This window comes from Anas acuta, chromosome Z (genome assembly GCF_963932015.1).
Source record: "Anas acuta chromosome Z, bAnaAcu1.1, whole genome shotgun sequence".
Lineage (NCBI taxonomy): Eukaryota > Metazoa > Chordata > Aves > Anseriformes > Anatidae > Anas > Anas acuta.
Genome location: NC_089017.1, coordinates 57795737 through 57810205, shown reverse-complemented (window position 1 = coordinate 57810205; position 14469 = coordinate 57795737). Strand labels below are relative to the sequence as shown.

The 14469-nt window shown below is 39.2% G+C and overlaps 1 protein-coding gene across 4 annotated transcripts in view; it reads left to right on the top strand.

Annotated features, from left to right (window-relative positions):
- The window catches only part of GRAMD2B (GRAM domain containing 2B), a 41491-nt gene that overhangs the window by 12541 nt on the left and 14481 nt on the right, over positions 1 to 14469 (top strand). For all 4 annotated transcript variants that reach the window (XM_068666663.1, XM_068666662.1, XM_068666665.1 and 1 more), the window contains 4 exons: positions 9388 to 9510; positions 11903 to 11990; positions 12285 to 12351; positions 13326 to 13429. In XM_068666663.1, coding sequence (XP_068522764.1) covers positions 9388 to 9510; positions 11903 to 11990; positions 12285 to 12351; positions 13326 to 13429 — 382 coding nt within the window. The remainder of the gene's footprint in view (positions 1 to 9387; positions 9511 to 11902; positions 11991 to 12284; positions 12352 to 13325; positions 13430 to 14469) is intronic.

Genomic DNA, 14469 nt, shown 5'->3' with positions numbered 1-14469 from the left:
TGAGGCTTTGAAAGGTGTAGAATCTTTTTTTTTTTTGAGCTAAAATAGGTTGTAGATCCTGGGGAAAATGTGCTACTGAAAGCAGTAGAAAATGCTTACAAGCAAATTATGTACTTCGGGTAAAAGGCAGAACGCAATTTTTATCATTCTTTTCTTTTTGTTATGCTGTAATATCAATTGACAAATAATTATGAGTGAAGTTAAAAGATAATTGTTTGGCTGACCTGCACGTAATCACAGCACACTAACTTTTGTCCTTAACAGTATTACTTAAGATAAATAGAATATGCACAGAGGTAAGTGGAGGTTATTTATTACTCATTAAAAGCTGTAACATCTGATACAGATCAACCTTTTTCCAGCAGCTAAATTTCTGCTGTTTTTGTTATTGCTGCTGTTTGTATGTACCTCGCATGCCTTTTTAAACTTGTGTTACTGTTACACCTGAGACACATGGTGATATTCTTTAGATATTCTTTATTCTAACCAAAATTGATAGGAAGGTGTGGATCCAGCTAGGATGCTTAGCAGCAGTCTCTTCAAATACTGTCATCACGCAGAAAGTTCCTTCTCTGAACATAACAGGAGAGTAGGACAACCTGTTCGTTCCTGTTCCTCCATTTTTATTTGGAAATAAATATCTTGCTTTTTCTAGATCATCTCTGAGTTACCCAAAATTAGAGACATTTTCATGTTTTCTTGCCAGAAAATTGCAAACAAATATTTAAAACATCTGTTTTTCCTTCCTGACAGTGGAAGGAGGGTCAGTGGGAGACTGCAGGAGGACATGGGAAGCTGTTCCCACACAGCCCTCTGCACAGAGCCCTTGCCTCTTCTTTGTAAAACGGTGTAGCTTGCTGCCTGGTACAGTAATGGAATTAAGTGCAGGTATGTGGGACACCTGAATAAAAGGGAGAACCAGGACTGTAGTGTATGTACGAAGAGAACACGTTTTCCTCTTCTTAATTACCCAGCAACTGGCCGTCAGTTCTACACCAAAATACTCGCTTCCTTTAACTCAGTCTTCTACCTGGCACTAACAGGCTTCTGCCTACATCCTTGAAAAATAATCACACCAAGGTGAGAAATGTTAATAAACTTTCCTGAAATAGTGGCAGGAAATAATGTGCAAGTTGCAGATAGGCAGCAGAGAAACTCATCAGGACAGAGGAGGTAGAGGCAGTCTGAAGCCTTCTTCCTCTGTGCATGGATGGGGGAAGCCTTCTAGTTACTTTACTATGAAACAGCAATTCCTGATGCCCCCCAGGAATCAATCCTATCTAGGTGTGTCCATTACAAAGATCCATTCTTGTGGCCACTTCATTGATTTAGCCCTCTGGGAATCTTGCCATAGAAGAATCTCTAAGTTTGAGAGTGCTGGGGAGATACTGGCAGATGAAATGCTGCAGTTAGATACCCTGGGAAAATGATGAAGTCTTTTCCCAGAAAAATGAGCTGCATTAACTTTGACTTTTTTTTTTTTTAATTTGTTAAAGGGTGATTTTAACTCCCTTTAAAAGGTAAACCTGCAGACTATTAATGTGTGCCCCATCAGACTGTCTAGTGGCTGTCTACCTTCTGCTTCCCTCCCCCTTGCTAGGTTTCCTAATACACCCTTTCTCCTTACTGGTAGGTGGTGTGTTTTTGTTTTTTGTTTTCCTGCTAGTTTAGGCTTTCTAAAGATAGACCGCCTACAATCTTGATAGTAGTTTTGCAGTTACCATTTATGTTACAGTAGTTCAAGAAGAACCATTTAGGTTTGTTCAACATTTTTCTGGACAAGAAGGAATATTATTTTATTATACACTGGACTTTTATATTATAAGTCCGTTCAACTATGGGGAATTTTAGAATCCATGTAAATTTGATGAAGGCCAGCAAATGCATGGTGATGGAGGACAGCGTATGGACTGTGGAAATGCTCCACAAAGTAGAGGAAGAGATATACCCAAGTAAAAAATCATAATGATGATGATCATCATCATAGATTGCAGATATAATTATGGGAAATTCAGCATTGCGAGACCCTTGGCGAGCAGGAAGCCTCCAGTAGTTATTTCACCTTCCATCAAGGGTGGAAACTGATCAAAGCATGATGAAACAGGATAGATGGACACAATTAGATAATCATGTTCATCTCAGTTAGGCATTAAGCCTTGTTGTGTATGGTTCTTGCTGGGAATCCTACAGGAACAGAAGTTGTAGATAAGCATCCCATGAAATAACTTTTTTACACTTTCTGTGCTAATATAGTGTTACCTTTTTCACGGAGAAATCTCATTGATGATTCTGGATTATTGTTGTCAATGCCAGGTATGAAAGAAACTGCTACATGATCAACCCTGATTAAAGAAAGAAAATGATTTTTTTTTATCACCTTACATTGATTGAAATAGCTTATATGCAGGATATTGAGTCAATATTTCTAAAAGAGCCATGAAACAATGTTCTGATCAAGTGATTCCCGATTTATGGCTTTATTCCTTCCCCTGCCACTTAGGAAACACAAAGGTGTCAGTAGGAATGCTCCCAAACCCCTCCTGTGATCTCTAACTGTTCTGCATTGTTAATTGCAGTAGCTGGTGTCTGCTGCTTTTTTTTTTCTTTTTTTAATCCTAATGCAGTCTGATATAACTACTTAATTCTTTTTTTTTTTTCAGAAATACAGTTATTGCTGTCAGCCAAGTCTTTTATCATGTGGAGGCATGTTGCTCTGGAGTTCTTCCTCCAAAACAGAGATGTAACTTCAAGTAGTGAGGCCAAACCTTTGTGTGTATGCTCTGGTGATTGTGCCTCAGTTGTGCAGGTACAGAGGGAGATCTGTATCACCTTTGCCTGAGTTATGTAGCAGATGTAGTTGATATAGCCCTGTGCGGTCATATTGAACACAAGGATTGTGTACAGTTGCAGTATTTATTTTAATTTAATATGGTGTAGAACAGTTGGTAGCCCGGGCACCTAAGTGCCTTTGTGCTCTTTTTTTTTTTTTTCTGCTCCCTGAACAAACCATAGATCAGGAATTCTTTCTTCTTTCTCTTCCCTTTTTCCTGTCACTTGTGGCAGCTAAAGACAAAAATGTGGTTTAGTAAAAGGCTGCACACTACTTCAATAGGAATTATGGTTCTGCTTTTTATCTGCTTCTGGGTTACAAGATAAGGTAGGCTAGAGCTAGGAAGTAGAAAAAAACTTCCCACCTAAAGGCTGCCAGCCAGCTGGAGAATGAAAAGAGCACATGCTCCTGTCCAAAGTAGAAATGAAGGAGTATCTTCCCCAGAGACCTTTTACCTTTTTTTTTTTTTTTTCCCAGAAATGTGTCTATTAAGATTTGTGTCTTGTGTTTGACTTGTCTATGCCTACATTCAGATGAATATTTGTTGGGCACCCTGCTGAGACTCCCACAAAAACTGCATCGTGGGGATCTTGTGGGGTTGAGCGAAGATGTGTGTGAGCGGGCTTTTGCTTTTTGAAGTGGATATCTGAAACGGAAACTCCTGACAAGACAAGAGAGCTAAATGGCTTATGTTCCTGTGCTAGTGTTAACCTAATAAAATATCTTGTTATAGTGTATCACGTTTCAGAGCACAGGGAATTCTTTTTCTTTTTTTTTTTTTTTCTTTCTGGGGAACTTGATAGCAGTCTGGTTTTGATTAGACAGGGAATACAGCCAGTTAATAATAGATGGTATTTAGAGCAGAGAATTTACATACCTGCTAATGACGTCTGTGGTGTCACAGTGATCTTGCTGATGTCCAAGTGGTAAGGTGGTGTGAAACCTGATCTGATTATTATGTGAAATGTCTGGTCAGTGGAGGGGAAAAAAAAAATTACTTCCTCTATCCTTCACAGTGTTGGAAGCTTTATTGCTCAGTATTAACTCAAAAATTTCATTCACCCTTTTAATATAGTTTCACAGACACTTGTAACACTCACAGGTAATTCTGTTCTTAGAGATAAGTGTGAAATAGAACACAGTAAATTGTTCTGAAATAATAATTCTGAAATTCAGTACTTATATAAAAATAAGACAATAATAATTAAAAAGCTGTTAGCCACTGAGAGGCAATGCTAGCTGATGTCAAGATTGCACCTGTGTTCACAGACCAGTTTCATCAAAGAAATGCATGAAGGAGCACATGGACGTGGTATATAGGTCTGTGCTTCCATCCACTTGTGTATGATATTCGGCTAACATGCTGCTGTATGATTTTGCCTCCATTACGCCATATTTGACCATGATCTAATGAGAAGAGAATTAGCCTGCACCTCAAACAACCTGAAGCAACTGAATCTCAGCCTGGTTCATGCTTATTTGTATTAATAAATTGACCCTTTCCCTTGTGCAGGATTTTACACCTCTGCTTCTTCATTTAATGCTTTCCTGCTCTTTTCCATCTTGGGTACAAATACCTCTGCTGGCTGTATATCTGTCATAAAAATACTTGAGTAAGAAGCGCCATACAGCTGCTTTACCCGTTTACTTTTCAGCCTTGAGTACAGGCTATATACTAAGTATGATGTCAAATTACACAAATACCAAAGATACTCTGCTGGGATACGTTGTGGCTCTCCTTAACATCTATTACAGCACTGTTAAAGCAGATTGCTATTCCTTTGTGAGTAAGGTAACTGTAGCTCATTTTCTTCCCCTTTTGATGATCTGTGACAATGTTTGGCTGTCTAGTTGCACAGTAAAAGTGATACTTTGTCTTAGAAAGAGGTTAAAACTTATTACTGTGAGCCATATTTCTCCAGGAGATGTACTTTCCCCCATAAACAGTGCCGGGTGCCATGTAGAGCTGGAGCATGGCTGCACAGCCACTGCAGGCTATGCAGGTGTTTCGCCTCCGAGCAACCAAATTTTGTAGGAATAGATGGCTCTAAAATCATTGACTTGAGCTCTGTTGATGGTTTGTGCAGTACTGCTCTATGAAGAGGACAACAGGAGAGTTTACGAAGAAAAAAAAAAAAAAAAGGTATTTTCTTCTGTCCAGGGGTGAAATAATTCAACTATAAAAGGTATGAATGAATGCAGACTTACCAGATGAAGCACTCCAGAGTCTGATTACATGACCAAAAAAGGTTTGTCCAGGCTTACTTGGGGTAGAAAAGATGTTTAGTGAACATAGCTTCTGAAAGAAGATTTAAGACTGCAGCATGGTTAGGCCTGGTGAAGGGAAGGCTGCGATGATTGCTCCTTCGGGGATGTCTGTGCTGAGGCAGTGGTGGCAGCCTGCGATGTGCTTAGCAGTGTCCTTTCAGACATCAGCACGCTTTGTCTTGCCCACTTGCAGTCACCTCTGCTTGAAGCAGGTTGCTGGGACATTTTTAGCATCTCCCTTTAATTTTTAGTTTCGGAAAGAATAAGCAGTTCCTTTGTCTGAACAGACTCATGTCTGCCAGTAAGAATAGCTTAGGTAACACTACTGTTATTATTTTGGCCTTTTGCACGGCTTCAATTTCTTTGACAAGTCTTTTTGATCTGTTAACATCTACCCAGTAAATCCAGTAGCTACCTAAATGAGCTGAAATATACAGAATATCTTTGTATTCATGATAAATATTTCCACGGACCATTTGTACCAAGCCTGGCCATGGACAATAGAGGTGAAGTTGCTCCATGCTCTTTGGGTCGACCTTTTGCAACAATGCAGCAGTCTAGCTGCTGCTGCAAAATTAATCCTTTTCATATAAAAGAGACGAAGAAGGTAACAGGGTGACATGACAATCCAATATGTATGCCTCGTCCACAGAGGCAGGGTTGAGCAATGCTGACTGACTCCTCTTAAACCCTAGGAAAATACTGTTTTGTCTGTGGTTTTGCAGACAATCGAAATTGCAGCCCCCGGGTATTCAAGATGCCTTTTTCTTTTCCATAGCTGCTGTGTAATCTGTGGACTGAGGGACTGGTTTGTAACAACTTTCCGTGGCTTTCAAACTTCTCTGAGACCTGTTATCACACAGACCAAGTAGCCCGGGGTTGTCTTTGTGACAGATCTGAGGAAGCTTTGTGCACAGGTGTGTGTGGATGTGGGCATTTGGAAAACAGTAACCACTAAACAGTCCTCAAGTTTTTGAGGTCTTTTACATATGTCTGAGGAGTGTTTGGTAAGACTGTATCTGGCTTTCAAAAACAGCAATTGTTCTGGGTTATTCCTTAAGGCTTGCTTTCCAAACTGTGGCCTATTGCTACATCTCTTGTATTATTTTGTTCAGTGTTTCTTATTCAAACAAGTTTTGAAAAGGACAAGGAAAAAAATACATCCTATCTTTAATTTTTGATTTCTTGAAAAATTCCCACTGAATTAATGGGACACAGCATATTTTCGTAGGAGTTCTGAATTTTCCAGGTGCTGTGGAAGATTAGCTCCAAGCAAGAAAAGCACTTGAAGTTCAGAAAGCTTCCTGTAGTGCCAAGAGCTTGATACACCAGTCTGTCAGAAAGCTTTTGTTTCACAGAAACAATTCAAATCAGACGAGGTGAAGTTCCTCTGACTTTTGAAATACAGCGACTGATAGCGTACCTCTGAGCACTTCGGTAGAATGAAACATTTTCTGTTTGCCTTGGTTAATTTATTTCTTCCCATTTTCCTTTTTATGTGATTTAATCTTAAACTACCTATGTCAGTTACTGGTGTATGTTCTTAAAAGAGACATTTTTACAAGGAGTTTAACTACACTGCTTATAACTAGTGTTTATTTTATCCTTGTATCTAAGCAAAGTTATGATCCCATAGTAAGCACAAGCCCTTGGGCTTGAAAATACTCCCTGTGACAAACTTCCTTTACACTGGAGACAACTTTTTTCTTTCGGCTGTTATTTTAAATAGGTTTAGTAGTAGTGTCAAGTCTACGATACATATTCAATTTGAAAAATGTTTATTTTCATATCAGCAAAGTCCAGTGTTTCAAAGCTTACATGCTTTGCTCTGATATTTGCATGTATTCATTTACAACAACAGTTGTATTAAGCACCATATGATTTCTTAAGTGCCCTTGATCTTCATTTTTGCATGGATTGCTGACTTCCGTGGTCTTTTCAGAAAGCGTTTATGAATCCAGACTTAGACGCGAAAAATGTAAGGAGTGCTTTAATTTGCTTGTGGCTTGACAAAAGATAGTGTGCTGTTTTTTAGGTCATACCTATGATCTTGCCTCCTCCAGAAGGTCAACTAAAATAAGATTCTTCTGATATTTTAAAAATAGCTATTAGGGAATCAGCTGCTATGTGGAGCTACAAATATCAGAAATAGGAGGACAAATCCTTATGTAGTTTTTGAAGTGGGCACACGGGAGAGGGGTGAAGGATAGATACAGCAAGACTGTCGGCTGGTAGGAATGTACCCAATTGCTACTACTAGCCAAATGTGTTTAGGAGGGTGAGTCTCCTCACCTTTGAGATGTTTCGGAGGCAACTGTGGGTGTGACACAGGCTGCTCTGACCTGCCAGGAGTATTGCCAGGTCAGAAAGGCCAGCTGTCCATGGCAATGATGAAGGATGCTGGTCGGGCTCTAGGCTCAAGCAGCCACCTCTTAAGAATATCACTGTGTCATAGCCTTATTCACATGGGATTTTCCGTGCTGCACTGCTCTTTTCAAACACAGGTGGGATTGAACCTGACAAATTTGCCTCACCTTGTTCCTCGTAGCACTAATGCCTGGTATTCTCTGGCCTTCCTTGAATCCTACAAATTTGGGGAACAGAAAAATAACAGACAGCAAGACCTTAGCTAAGACATTTGTAGGATTTGCAAGTTTTTGCTATGTAGGCTTGACAGGTCCATCCATTTAAAATCTCAAATGATGTAAAATCTCTTTATTTGGGTTTTTCAGGCAAAAGACTGCATTCCACTTAAAATCACCCCATTTAATTCTAGTTGATGTTGGCTGAGACTAAAGCTGGTGCCTGGTGGTCAGGCAGGTCCAATCCAGGAGTGAAGCAACAGGGAAACTATTTCTTTTTTTCCTCATAGATTTTTATTAGTGCTGTAACCTTTTCAAGTATATAAAAATGTGACTTAGCATGTGTCAACTCAGTCTCCCTGTTGTGAGGAGGGGTAAGTGGTGGGGAAGGATTAGGAAGGAGAATAATTGCTGTACGTAAGTTTAAGACCCCTTGAGAACAAATCCTGGGACTAACGAGGCAAAATTTGCCTAGCTTTGGTCCTGTTGCTTTAACCCCAGTGTAGCTGTTAAGTAGGATATTACTGAACTCACTAGATCTCCACTAAGACCATGCGAGGAGTGTCTTCTGATCTTTTTTTTACCAAAGTATAATCTAAGCAATGGATTTTATTATGCCCATCCTTCAAAGTAAATTAAATTACTCTCGAAACCTGTGTCAGCAAAACTTTTGTCTTAGTAGGAAGAATAAATTGTTTGTTGTCACGACATTGTCCCTTAATGGCAGTGGCTGTGTTGTTGCTGTAAAATTGCAGAAATTAAAAACTGCAATGGAAGACTTCTGCAAATGGGCTCATTCAGACCAGGCATTTAGTTAATGGGTAACATAGTTTGTCTGTCTCTAATGTGGATATCATCCTATAATCTTGCTGAGGCATTCGTCTGCCAAAAGAGGGTGTGTGTGTGTCTGTATGTCCATACATGTGATGTCTTATTTTAAAGTATTGCCGTTCTTCATACTCTGCTATTAATGATGTTTATTTCAAGAAAATCTAGAGGAAAAATTGTATTTGAAAATGATTAAAAGGGGATTCTGAGAAAGTGCTTTGATGTGTTTTGATGACACATCTGTTAGCGCTCACTCTCGTTGCTTAGTCTATGTGAGGCAGTGCCACGTGCCCTGAAAGGACAGCACACTGTGACAGAAGTTTTGCCTTGGTAAAGTCAGTGCTTTTGACACTTTGAGAGGACCCTTCATTTGTGAAAAACATGCCAGTCAATTCTCGTGGAAAAGGTAAAGAGGCAAAATAGGATCCAGCTTCCTCTTGGAGCATGGAACCACCAATTCTCTGTTAAGCACTGCGTATTGTTATGCAGGATGTTTTTCTCCCAAAGTGCCAATCAAATCAATTTCCATTAGTCATTGACTCTAAGTACTGAACATGGAATGCATTTTTCCAAAACGGTATGTTATCTTTGGAAAGGAAGCTAGAGCTGCAAATGTTATAAGCACTGAAATATCCTTGGCAGTATTTCAGTTTTTTGAGTCTCTACTCATTGCTGAAATTCCAGTACGGGAGCTCATACCTGTTCAGATGTATAACACTGTCAAGTCAGTAGATGAACACTTTCCAGGACCGTAGTGCAAAATATGTCATAATTTTGTTCTTTAGTATATGCAATAATGTCAACATGTTGAAGTGGCATTTGACATTGTTATGAATCCTGCAAAACACATTGCTTTCTTTTTTTTTTCCCCCTCTGCAGTTCAGATGGAGAAAATGGAACAGATGAAAGAAGAAAGCCAGGAAAATCACCTACTCTGTTGCTTCAGACTCCTACTGGTGAAGTGGAACATATTGATGACCGGAAGAAAGTTGATGTTGCTAGGTAATGGTCAGGAGCATTGTCAGGTTTCTGCTAGTGAGATAATCAGAATGTTTACCATCTATTCAAGAAGCTAAACTGAACGGCGAGATTCATCAGACATCTCGGTTGTGGGTTACCTTGCACACGATGTGAGCAAACAGGGATCAGAGCCTATGTCCAGGGTCTGATACGTCATTCCCCAGAAGCAGCCAAAATAGTGGGAATATGAACTTTTGGGCTGTGTCTCAGTTTTCCTGTTCTAGGGAAAAATACTATCCTGGTTTCAGTTAGGACAGAGTTAACTTTCTTCCTAGTAGCTGGTAGAATGCTACGTTTTGGCTTAGGATAAGAAGAGTGCCAATAGCACCCCAATGTTTTAATTCTTGCAGAGCAGTGCTTACACCAAGCCAAGGACATTCCAGCTTCTTGCTCTGTCCTGCTAACGGGCAGGCTGGGGATGCAGTAGGAGCTGGGAGGGGACAGACCCTGGACAGCTGACCCAAATTGGCCAAAGGGGTATTCCATACCTTATGGGGTCATGCTGAATAATATATAGGGGTGGCTAGCCAGGGTGGGGGGGCCGGACTGCTTGGGGTTAGGCTGGGCATCGGTCAGTGGGTGGTGAGCAATTGCATTGTGCATCACTTGTTTGTACACATTATTAGAAGTAGTACTATTATCATCATTATTGTTTATTATTATTATTGTTTATTATTATTATTATTATTATTATTATTATTATTATTTCTGTCTTAATAAACTGTCTTCATCTCAACTCACGGGCTTCACTTTCCCGTTTCTCTCCCCCATCCCAGAGAGGGAGGGGGGATGGTGAGCAAATAGCTGCGTGGTGTTTAGCTGCCGGCCGGGCTAAACCACAACAAATACATTGCACTCTTCAGTGCCTCTGCTGGTTACATCGCTTTCACAGTCAGTTTGACAAGCAGAAGTCCACCACATGGTGGACTTAAATACAGATTTTGCATCCCTTTCACTCTCAGCTGAGCAGCCAGTGCGAAAGGCAGCAGTCAACCTGCCACCGTGGTTCTGGTCGCAGATAGTTGGTCATATCTGTTCAGATATCTGATACCTGGTCAGATAGTTGCAAAGCATCGCTTAATTTCCTCAAGCATCTTTAAGGAGAAGGTATTTGAAGTAATACAAAGAAATTAATGATTACTTGGTTATGTAAACCTTCCTTAGTTTTATCTCTCTCATACAATTTAACTGTGTGCTGCAGAGGGGCTGGCATAGGTTTTGTGTAAGGCTGGCTGTTCATTTTGACTGGTACATTGCATGGAAACATATATGGGGTTATCCGTGTGTATTGTTTCTGCTATTAGGGACCAGCTGATAAATGCAGCCAGTTCTCCTGCTGACTAAATCAGTCCTGCTGTGTAATCTTTCCTAAACCTAGCTATACTTCTAGTACCTGTGGGGATCTCTCCTTTTCAGGAGAAAGCCTTACAGTTTTGACTGGAAACCGTGAACCTCACAGGTTTAGGAAATAGTGAAGACTTACCATGCAAGATGCAGTGCAGTAGTGGAAACTTGTAGCATCTTTTTTTCCCTAGGGTATTAGCATTGCTCAGCACAACACATTCTTCCAGTCATTCAGCAAAGTTGCTGTATTGTGTTTTATCCTTCCTGATGATCTTCACCAGTCTGCATCTGAAGGCCTCTAAAAAGAGCTATCTTCTTTTATAGCCTGTTTATGCACTTTTCTTCTGCGTGCAGTGTAGCTCAGGGATAATGTTCTCTTTCTCATTTCTGCAGTGTTATCCCACCTCTGGTTTTGTTTTTCTAAACAGTTCATGTCATTAATTTCTCCTGTTTAAAACAAACAAACAGAACTTATTTTCCCATTCATCCTCAGAGATTTTCCTCTGTATTCATTCTAAAAACCCAACAACTCAGAAATAGTTGTTTTCTCTTTTTCCAGTGTGGGTGGCTAAAGGTGTACAGGAACAATTTTGTATCCAACTGTCAATCATAACTCCATTTATTGGAGACCTCAGTTCTAGCCTTGCATGCTCTACTACTATTTTTTGCCTTATTTTTCATACATTACTAAGTAACATGCTTAGTATTTTATGTGTTGACCAGAAACAAACAAATGTGGAGCTATACACTCTGATTAAGTTTGTAAAAATGCCTTTTTCTTTCTTTTTTTTTTTTTTGTTACAATTAGTAATTTAGAATATTCCTTCCAAATTAAAAAAAGACCTTCAGTGAGGACTGGCATGGTTTAAGACTAAGACAGACTCCTCTTCATTGCTGTACAGTCCTTGAAGAATTGGATAATTGTTACTGAAGGATTAATGTGTTTTGTAGACAAGCATGTCCTGTTGATAACTTATAAAGACACATGAAATGAGATCAAGTATCTCACGTCTTCTTTTTTTTTTTTCAGGACAAAAAGCAGTTCGGATAGTCCAGTCCTGACAACAGATATCAAGAATGATTCCAAGATTGAAAGGAAAAAACGTGCCTCAAATCAGGTAGGGCAGAGGATGGACTTCTTTGTTTATGACTAATAAGAATAAATGCATAACTGCCACAAGAGCACCCTTGTTTACTAGTATTATAGTTCACAGTTATATAAGAATACAGCTTCCTTTATTCATATGTGTAGGGTAATGATTTTATAACCACATAGTGAAAGTGAGGATTTACTAAAAGCAAATGGGCAAAATGAGAAGGTACTGGGAGAATATGCAGTGGAATGGGTCACTTGATCATAAGAATATCTAATAAGGCATGTATCTTTGGTGGTGGGGCTTTTTGTTTTTTAGCTGAAGGCAAATGCACACTTTCATAAGCTGTTTCTGGATGTTCCCATTGATGAGCCACTGAAACAAAGTAAGTATTAAGACCCTTGTCACTGCCGGCTGTGGACCAAAATACTCTTGTTACCTGCCAACTGTGGCAACATATAAAAGGCACTACCTACATTTAAAATCCTTAAACTACAGCTGCCTGTAGCTTCGAGGCCTTCACCTGCATGCAGTGGGCGTTTCCAAAACATAATGCAGTGGGTGTTTGCAAAACATAATTTCTTTATTCTTCAGGTGTTGGGCATGTTTTGGAGTTGTAGTTTACTTTGCACTTCTTCACAAAGTAACCTAGTGCAACATTTTTTAGTACTGAAACTCCCTCACTAAAGGCACTGCCTAATTGAGACAGCACCAGTCAGGTGCTTGGGCCTTTCTTGTTGATGGTGCTCTGAAATTTAAAAGCACTGTTAGGAGGAAGACTTAAAAGATTCTGCTGTTTCCTGTGATAGTTTTAACAAGAGAATTCTACATAGAGATGAAGAGCAAATGTTTCTTGAAAGGAATACAAGGATAGCAGTTCATGAATGAGAATTGCTTTGCTCAGTGGCTGTGAAGTAAAAGCAGGATTATTTTCATGTGTTCTACCTCTGTTGGTCATCTGGTCCAGACAACTGCTGACGACCTACAAGATTTTAAAGTTTAAACATTTAATTTATGTTTTTTATATTTACATAATACAGTTACAGAAAGCTAGTCTAAAATTTTGTAGGAGCCTAGCTGATACTCTTTCAGAAAAGATTCTCGGCTTACGGGAGCCAAGTTACGCATTTCAGTCTTTTTTCAGATGTTTTGAATTAAATTTAGGTTTGTGAAATCTTCTGAGCTTCTTTATATTCTTAAAACTTTTTGAATATTTCAGGGTTTGACAATGTTTATCAAAAGGCATATACCCAAACAAATTATGGCTTGAAAAAAAAAAAAAAAAAGCAAAAAAAGATGCCAGAGTTTTAGTGTGGGTTGTGGCTACCTTAAATGTTATAGAATATCTTTGTGTTTTAGGTTTTACCTGTGCTCTGCAGAAAGAAATTCTGTACCAAGGAAAGCTATTCCTTTCTGAAAACTGGATTTGCTTCCATTCCAAGGTTTTTGGTAAAGACACTAAGGTTTGTAAAATCATTATGTATGAAATAGTAATGCCGTTCCTTAGGAATTTGGTCATCACTAGAAATTCAATCTATTATGTAAGGCTAGAAAACACTGACTGGATACATGGACTGTTCAGAATCTAAGCCCAAAAATCACTCTAGAATTGAGTGTCTGTCAAGTATTTCCTGTATGGAAAAAAAAAGAAACAATGCAAGGAAAGGATATGAAATGTAATGATGCCAAGCTGACTTAATAGAAACTGTAAAAAAATGTGTCTTTTGGGTTTGAAAACACTTGAAAAAGAGGAGGAGGAGGCAAGGTTGAAAAGTTTAACGACTACATTGGGAAAATGTAGGGAAGGATCAAGCATGCTCAGTAACAATTAAAGAAGAAACTAAACCTGTCTTCAGAGTGGAGTGGCAAAGGTGCTCTTCTAGCTGATCCTTCTGGTTTTGCATGAACAGATGAGTAGGAAAGAAAAAACAGGCTGCAAGGTTTTTACTTGCGAGTCTAATGTGAAGAACAGAAATAGGACATGAACCCTTGGGAAGATCCTAATTTACTAGTTCATCATTTACTCCTTCCTCGGTATAGATATGACCCACATAAGGTTTTAGGCCGGCCCCTGTGGCAAATGTTATTTATACAGATCAAAAACTGTGTCGAAGAGGAAGTGTGTTCTGTTTTTATTGGTTTGGAGGTTTGGGGCTCTTTTTCTTTGTTTATGTAATCTCTGCTCTGTCTTTGAGCTTTTATTGGGAAACAGCTTGATTTTTGCTTCCTTCTTTCTCAAGTACTTCCTTGAATGATTTCCTGTTCTGATCCAGCCCCTTCTCAGTGAATTTAGGTGCTGAAACCAGTTTAGTAGTTGCAATATCTTATTTCTCTTCTGTCAAACATTGTGATGGAACACAGTATGTCTTTGAAATGGCTTTTATGACGGTAGAATAGGTTTACAAAATGATTAAAATGATTAACAACACACTGCTGAGAGTGACTTCATGGCTTATTGCATATTACTGCTTGGCCCAAGAACTGAGCTATGGTTGTTCCCTAG